Raw genomic sequence first — 9226 nt, 5'->3', positions numbered from 1 at the left:
CAAAATAACAACGTGGATTTGAGCTAAAAATAATGGGAACATCACAAGCCAAAAACAACATGAAAAAAGACAAGAAAGACAAAAGTTAGTCACCTCCAAACACGAAGAAACGATGACGGAGTCGAAGAAGATCAACAATGGGCGTCGGAGATGAAGAACAAATGAGGAAGAAGAAGCTCCAAGAACAACAATGGTGAATGGTGCTCTCGGTTTCAAATGGGCAGAGAGGAGGAGTGATCCGGCCAATAAACCGGACCTTTAGAACCGGTTCGGAAACAAAACCGGTGCTAAAGGGTCACCCTTTAGCACCGGTTTGTAACACAAACTGGTGCTAAAGGCTTTGCCTCGGCCCGTGGCGCTGGCCGGTGCTAAAGGGGACCCTTTAGCACCGGTTGGTAACACGAACCGGTTCTAAAGGGTCTCTGCCCCGACAGCACCTGTCAGTAGCCGTTGGGCAGGACCCTTTAGCACCGGTTCGTGTTACGAACCGGTGTTAAAGGGGTCTTTAACCCTAGACCGCAAAAAGGCCGAGGTGTTTGGCCATTTTGGGCATCGACCAATGCCTCATTCTGTAGTAGTGGTAGGATCCACTGAGGTGTGCTTGGTATAGCTTTTACATCAGCTTCACAAAGCTATTTTTCAGCTTCTCGTACCAAAACGGGTTCTGATGTAGCTAGGTAAAGTTATTTTTTAGCTTCCAGTTTTTAGCTTCGTCTCAGGAACAACTCTCTAGGTGAAGCTCGGTGAAGCTAAGGCCCTATTTGACAGAGCTTTCAGAGCTGGTTCTTTGCTAAATCCAACAGGAGCTCTGCCAAATAGTTTTTTAGAGAGAAGTGATTCTATGCTGATTCCGTGAAGTAATTATATTCTTTGACATGAACTAAGAGGCTGTGAGCTGAAAAAGTAGCTTCTCTTGATTCGTGAAGAGCCTATTTGATAAAGCTTCATATGATTCTAATTCTCTATGGAAGATAATTCTCTAAAATCTCAAAATCATGATGGAGGATCACTTTACAAAATCAGAAGAAGCTACTTTTTTAGCTCTTAGAGCGTCTTTGTTCATTTCAGAGAATCACTTCATAGAATTAACAAAGGATCACTTCTCTCTATTTGGCAGATCTACTCCTACTAGATTCAAGAGAGAATCAGCTCTGGGAGCTCTGCCAAACAGGACCGAAGTGATTCTCCAATCTCCATCGTGATTTTACGAGTTTATGTTGAAGAATCAAAGAGAAACACTTTCAACCACATAACCACTTCTCTAAGAAAATCAGCTTCCATAGAGAATCAGAATCAGATAGAGCTCTACCAAACAAGCCCTAAAAATACCAACTTCTTCCATCTTTCTATATGATATGCCAAACGCTTTTTAAAAAAGCTTTAGCTTCACTGGTGAAGCTACTTTATGGAATATTTTTCACTAGTGAAGTTGAGTTGTACCGTAAAGGTCTCATGTCAACTTCTTCCATGGCATAGTGGCTAAGATGAAAAGTTGTCAGACACTGATTAAACTCACTGAGGATTGCGTCTGATAGACTAGGGATATTTAGGCTAGTATTGCCAGGTCAAGGACACAGATTCTGACCACTCTCAACTCGTGTTGTGGCTGTGGCAGATATGCTGCATAGATTAACTAACTATAATCTCATTAGTGTGGAGATAATCACACACCCCTTTTCATCGTCATAATGTCAATATATATCTGACATTTAGATGTCACCTGACAGTGCAAGGTCTAATGGCCATTATGTGTTTAGTACCTCTACCTCTGTCTAGAAAAAATACTCCTACCATCTATAAAAGGATTTAATGCCAATATAGAGAAAGAGGTTTCTTATACTAGCTTTTAAAAACTACTAACATTTATAATACAAAATAAGTAACATTAAATTAATTATAAAAATATACTATAGTTATTACTATTCACTATAAACTTGGTCAAAAAGTGAAGCTAATTTGACTTGTACAAATTTTATAGTTGCATCTTATGTGGACAGAGGGAGTATAATTAGTTTTGTACTGAGTTATAAGCTATCTAAGATTTGACTAAATTTGTTGGCAAAATATGAATGTTGTGAAACTAAATAAGTGTACTATATATACTGCATTCTAATATACCTTTTTATATAATAAAGTTCAATATTTCTATATAAACTTAGTCAAGTATAAAAGAGACAATTTCTTATATACCACTAGAAAATATGGCTGACCAGTACGTACCATCGAATTTGTTTTGTAACTCCTATGAGCTTTTGAAGTTTTCTTCCACTTGATGCCACTATCAAGTGATTGTTGTAGTGGGGCACCATATGCAAGATAGATGTATACCAAATAAATTCATAATGTTTTCAATATATGAAAATTGTAGAGACGGACAAGATCTAAAACATTGCAGTTCATGAATTTTTCATTCGAGATCATTTATGATCCGTACATATATTAAGTTGTTATATTTTGAAATTCAATTTTTGATTTTTTTTAAATGATCTTAAAATGGAGCCAAACCCAAAATCAAAGTTGCAGTGATTGGTGAGATATAAAACTTTGAAGTTAATTTGTTTTCGTTTAACATTCTTTAGAAGTTAAAATTTCAATAAAAATTCATACATGTGGCGTTTGGTTTTTTAGACAATTCGCTATGCGCCACTCGATCACTAACAGTGCCAACCAATGAGTGAACATCCACTTGATGGAAGTGGCATCAGAGTGAAGAAAATTTCAAAAGCTAGTAGTCACAATAAACTTTTCAATAGTGCGTATAGATGTTTCAATGGCATGCTGATTTGTCGTGATATGTTATTTTCAGGACTGAGTGAGCAGTAATTAGCATGATCTCGGTAAAGCCTTTTCCAAATCTTGGCAGCGACCTAATCTTTGCTTCTCAAATTCATTTTTCCTGCATTTTTTCATATTTGCTTCAAATCTTATGGGTTATTTCAAGGACAGGGGCAGGGCTATGCCTTCTCCTGGTGCTATATTGCAGGAGCAAGATAGTTTGCCCACGACACGCTCCAACATAGATACTCCCTCCGTTTTTTCTAACATGTTATTAGCATCATTCTAAATCAAATATTTTTATCATTGACTGTCAACTACAGAAACAAATATAAGTTAAAAAGATAAGATTTAGATTCACTATAAGAAATACCTTCACAATATATTCACGTGTTGCTAAAATACGTAGAGTTTTAGAATTTATGAACGAACCAAATACATAAATGAATGCGCCCTAAGGCCAGTCTCAGTGGAGAGTTTCATGGCGCTGTTTCCAAGACTGCCATGTCATGTGAAATTAAATGAAACTTGGATGAAACACCCACTCTCAATGGAGAGTTTCATTTCATAGTTTCATAGGCATTTAATTCCAAGACTCATAGAGCGTGTCAAGAGAGTTTCATCTAGATGAAACTCATTTCTTCTCTCTCTTCTTCAATACACTGTCATGTCATCAAAAAAAGTCTATGTGGCAACCTATTTAATGCAAATGAAACTCAAATGAAACTTCCATTGAGACTGGCCTAACAGGACACGTCAAAACGGAGGCAGTACCTGTGTCATAACTAGGGATGCAAATGGGTGGAAAAATTAATCTCGTCCCGACCTAATTTCTATTTTTGTCTACGGAAATGGAAGATGATATCCCGATTTTGCTTCAGATCCGATCCCAGCTTTTCCGTACCCAGTCCCATATCCGCCCAAGAACCCAATCCAGCTTTTCCAAACCCAGTCCCATATCCACCCAAGAACCCAGTCCAGTATCCACCAAAGAAAATATTGAAACAGAAATTTTCTGTTCGTTTTCATCCTAATCACAACAGTCAACAGGATAGCATTACAAAATTACTGTACTTCCCATGTAATTCGAATCATACTCGTCAGACGTCAGGGTTGCCCGCACGGCCGCACCCAGGCCGTGTTTACTTTCACATCTATTTTGCAAAATGGACAATATTTCTTGTCACATCGAATATTGTGGCACATGTATGAAGTATTAAACATAGTTAAAAAAATAACTAATTACACAGTTTACCTGTAATTTATGAGACGAATCTTTTTAGCCTAGTTAGTGTATGATTAGACAATATTTATCACATACAACAAAAGTGCTACAGTGCCTATTTTTCAAAAAATTTTGGAACTAAACAAGGCCCCAGTTTCCCTGGAGTTGCGAAAATGCACCCAACACAGATGACCAAGAATGAACACCTCTTTTTTCACATCTTAATGCGATTGTCAATCCAATGTACATGTATGTACAGAGTGGTTTTGTTGATAGTATCCACTAAACACTAATGAAGGCATGGAGCCTTTGATGTGTTGAAGAATGGCCTTACTGTACAGTTAAGCAATTGCTTCCAACCAATTCGTGAAGGGCACAAATTCGAATGTATTTACAAGGTGAGGCAGAGTCTGCAAGAAAGAGGATTATCTTCCAATCTTGTCAAACAATTCTGACAGAGCTTTGTACAGAGGAGAGGCTGCAGGCGGCCTCGCCATTGATCCTAGAAGGATATCAGATGCCTTGACAGGACCTCCGTAAAATCGTGCGTTCTCAGTATCTCGAGTTGATACTATGCTGCCATTCAACGCACAGCCCACAAAGGCACCTAATATGGAGGAGACAGCATACAAAATAAGTGGTTACAAAAAATATGAACGAGTGTACTTGTTAAAACTTAACCCACAAGTATTTGCAATGAATGAAGTTTCAACAAACTACTGTTTCCTCAAGAGTTTCAATAATTCAGAGTCTAACAATTGATTTGATAGAACAAAGTTGCTCTGTGATATGGCACGATTCACATTTCACCGCTATAACAATTGACGCCATAATTAAAGGTCGGTCAATCATGCATACTTTGGTTTCTTTAAGTATCTTCTGTACAGTTATTTGGTTAAACTTCACACCCCAATGATGTCAGGACATGTCAACTTGGTCTTGTTTTTCTTTGTGACAGAAAATTGTGCTCCCAACTTCCTAAACCTTATCATAAGACCTTTAATGCACACATTACTACATTAGCCTTGTGAGACATGGTTATGTTAGCCTGTAACTTGGCCATCTACTCATTTCTCTGGTGGGACATATTTAAATGACTAACCACTCAAAAGACCAAACAAGAAAGATTTGTCAAACTAAACAGGTCATAGTGCTCCGTTTCTGTGTGCAAATTAAGCAGCTCAAAACTTTGTAGATGTCATGCATTACTCTAATTTGCAACAGAAAGCACATCTCAATTTCAATTTTTTTCAATAAAGAACTTCGAAATGACGGCCGTTCTAAACTATTCCCTCTGTTTCATATTAGATGTCATTCTAGCTTTGTCCAAAATCAAAACTTTCTATTTTTGAACATGAATTTCGATAAATTCATATTGTTTAACATCATAAGATTTATTTGTTTAGATTCATCATGAGAAATAATTTTCATAATATACAATTTGCATGATGTTGAACTATATGAATTTATAAGAATCCATGGCCAAAGATAGAAATGTTTCACTTATTAGGATAAAGCTAGAATGGCAGCAAAATTGAAATGGAGAGAGTATTCATATACCATCAGCAAAATAAATCAGTCTCACATATTGCCTCTAAATGTAAATAGTGCCTGGAAAATCTACTGAATTACTGTTTCACTATGAACTCTTGGATCCCAGTAATCTAAAGCTGGTAATAATTCGAAACATACCTTTGCTACAACTGTATGTATAACATGCAGCATAACCACCATCACCAGCACGGAAGTCAGCCTCAGCTGCACGTCCAACATGGCCAGCAGAAGCGCTAACACCAGCACCAACAGACAGATGTGCCTTCCCACTGAATGTTCTGATAGCATCCGTGTTCCTCAGAACAATAATAAAGTCAGCTATCTCACCTCCAGCCTGTTGAAAGAGTCAAACATCTTATATGTTAGATGATGCTAGATTCATATAAGAAGTCCTTCCATGTGGAAAAAACACTTGAAAAGCTTGTATCACCTGAGCCCCATATCCAATACCACAGGTGGAGATTGCTGAAGGCGGTGACCAGGAGCCATCCACTCTTCGAGCAACAACCAGCCCAGTGCCAAGTTTGTATGTAACCATCATCCCAACCTTCACCACAGTAACTATAGCAAGACCTTTTGCTTGTCTAAGAATAGTATCAGGGATAGCCTTCTCTGGTTTCAGTCCTCCCACCTGAAAAATACATGAATTTGTCTTTATAATGGCTCAGAATAATTAACAGAACAATCAGCAACCCCACAGCCAGACATCATTTCCAGCATTTCATAAGAATACAATGACTAAGTCATTTCCAATAATAAAATTCCCCTGAACAACTAAGTTGAGCTTAAATAATCTATCTAAAGTTACTAAAATGCAGACTGGGGAACTACAAGCAGTTATTTACTTAAGAAATTGATTTTTTACAGATGCCTATGCATTTTTTTTTTTGCATAGGTTCATTTCAGTTATAAGACTAATCGCATATCCAGATTGTATCATTGCACTAGAAAAAATAATTTGCCAGCATTCCATGTCATATTTTACCCACTCAATTAGTCCAAACACTCATCCAACCAATTACTATACAAACAGAAAACAACCATACTTGGTGACCTGTGACTTGTGAGACACATTTCGCTACAAGATTTCTTGACATCAGCTTATCAACACCAATGTAGGAATACTAGATTTGTGGTAGTGCTATCAAGATATTAGTATCTGCCTATTTGGTGCAAAATATTGATCGACACGAGTATTTAACACAATAACACTTAATAAGAATAAGAAGAGACATGACAACTAAAGTAGCCGAAAAGAAGACATCGAGAAAAAGTATCATAATAGAAGTAGTCCATAATTAAGGAGAAAAAAGACATACCTTACAGTAACTACGTAAAGAATTTGCAGCCTTGTATATCTCATATTCCATTGTGTGTGCCCAAGGGAAATTCAGCCATGACCTCAGGGTACTCAGGTCTGTGACATCCCGAGTTGGAAGTTGTGAGGCCCGACTGATCTGATTCATCAATTGAGGTTGGATACTCTCTAGACGTACTCCGCAGACATCACAAACCCTCTGAGGTTCTGCAGTCATAAATTTTGGAGGCATCAAGCTTCTACCCTTTGAACAACCATTACAGAATACTCCACCACAGAAACGACAATGATGGCGAGAGCACATTATTGGATGAAACCGCACGCCACAGAGCATGCAAGAGGTAGCAGCACTGTCAGGCAACCACTTAGTTGGCTCGGTCTCAAGAAGCTCGTTCGCAATACCAGCGTTTGCATCTGCAAGTGTTTGTGCCATGTCCTTCCAAGCCTCTTGGAGAAAGAAGTTGGACACCACTGACATCCCATGTCTCCCAAAGTCATATGTTGCGGCAGATATCACCTTACGTTTTGCTGCGACAACCATATCAGCAAACACATCCCACATCGTCATCTCATAGTTCTCTTCATCCAGCTCCCAGCCGAACTCTTCTTCGGGGAAGTATCCGCCATTGCAACCAAACCCCCTGTGCCACTCCTCGCGGGCCTGCGCTGTCATTGGCGGGACAGAAACAGGGACCCAGATGCCAGTATGCTCATGAAGCGGGTTAATGCCCTTTCCAGGTTCTGTCTCTAGAGAAGTTTCGGTTGTTTCAGTGTTGAATCCGTTAGCAATAGGAATGCAGTTAGTATCAAGGCTGCTAGCCATGTCGTTATTGACTGGTGGCTCGTCTGCCTCTTGGTCAAATATGTGGAGTCCCTATACCAGGAAAGCAAAATTGAGTTATAGCACAAACTGTCAAACTCAGCCTGCGAAAGTTGAATGATTGATTGTACTACTAACTACTAAGACTTGAACTCCAGCCACAAAAAGACCATAACTAGCCCACTCCTACCAACAAGGCACTAGCCACATGCTTAAGATAAAACCTAGCAAAGCAATTTTGGATTTTTCCAGCACAAGCCATACGCGCCCTTGAAAACTTGAAACTTTTCGCTCATCGCTTAGCCCTAATCATCAATTCGACAATCCTAAGTTCGCGCCAAGCAGCGCACCACATGCTCCCGAAATTCCCCAATTTACGCACCGAACGAATCAATCTACAGTTCTCCACGCTCCTCAGCAAGACCAACTCAGCTGAAGGACGCGTACACGCAACCAGACTTGACAGGGACGAAACAGGCAGAGAGAACGGAGGGGGGAACTCACCGCCAAGCCTTCGACGCGGCCGCCGCCGCCGTCGTAATCGTCGTCGTCCCACCTCACCGGCGAGTCACCAGCGCCGACCCCGCCGGAGCGGCCGCTCGCGGGCCGCGGCGGGTCCATCGGGCCGTTTGGCCGCTCGGTTCCGGCCATGGGCCGCTCTGTCGGGTCGATTCACCGGCGATCAAGCGGAGCAATCCGGAAATCTTGCTTCTGTTTCTGGTAAAAGGAGCCGCCTTTTTCTGTTGCCGCGGATTGTAGTTTGGGACGGAGTCGATTGGAGAGTTGGAGGTGGGAGGGGATGCGGAGAGCAAGACGACAGAACGAGTTGAGCAGAGTTTTCCGGGAACTAATATAATTGGATTGGAAAAAAGAAGAAATAATCGTGGTTCCGTTTGCGTTAATGACACGTTGGCCCAATAGTGAACGACGCGTAGTTGTAGCGGGCGGACGTAGGATTTTGGGCTAAGTTCTTGCTCTTTTTTGCTAAAGGAAATATATAATCAGGCTGGGTCTTATCCATGGACTTGGGCCTTTTCGCTAATAGATGGTAGCTGTAGTGCTGTACTCTCCTAAAAAAAATTGTTGTACGGGTACAGCTCTCCAATCACGTGCGTATGATTTCGTAACATCAGAATGGGGAAGAGAGATGAATGGGCTTGAGCTAACATTGATGACCTTGAGTGTAGATGCGGGCTTGGGTTAGCAAAGATTAAAGGCTTGTTTGTCAAAGCCGTTTTGGAAAAACGTTTTCTAAAATGAGTGAAAGATCTAGCAAAACCTAACCTAAAAAATTGGTTGTACTGGAAGAATTTTCCGTGCATTGCTGCGGGTAGTCAAGAGAAAATACAGATAGATTTAAATGTAAACCACTGAGAATACAGATGTATTTGGATGTAAACTACTAAAAAATAAAGTATATATAATTATATATGTATGATGTTGATAATGCAGGTACACTTATGAACTTGTTATGTAAATAAATCCCACATCAACTATAGAAAAAATGAATCACAAAACCTTATGCTTTAACTAT

General features: G+C 39.8%; 1 protein-coding gene across 1 annotated transcript; it reads right to left on the bottom strand.

Annotated features, from left to right (window-relative positions):
- On the bottom strand, nucleotides 4200–8600 carry LOC8085562. The gene is made up of 5 exons (XM_002451786.2): nucleotides 8197–8600; nucleotides 6874–7746; nucleotides 5985–6185; nucleotides 5693–5888; nucleotides 4200–4607 (listed from the first exon to the last, which is right to left on the bottom strand). The coding sequence occupies exons 1-5, from the start codon at nucleotides 8341–8343 to the stop codon at nucleotides 4426–4428; spliced, it is 1599 nt and encodes a 532-aa protein (XP_002451831.1). The 5' UTR covers nucleotides 8344–8600; the 3' UTR covers nucleotides 4200–4425.

The sequence above is a fragment of the Sorghum bicolor genome, chromosome 4, assembly GCF_000003195.3.
Source record: "Sorghum bicolor cultivar BTx623 chromosome 4, Sorghum_bicolor_NCBIv3, whole genome shotgun sequence".
In the NCBI taxonomy this organism is placed as follows: Eukaryota; Viridiplantae; Streptophyta; class Magnoliopsida; order Poales; family Poaceae; genus Sorghum; species Sorghum bicolor.
This window is presented reverse-complemented; position numbering and strand designations above follow the sequence as displayed.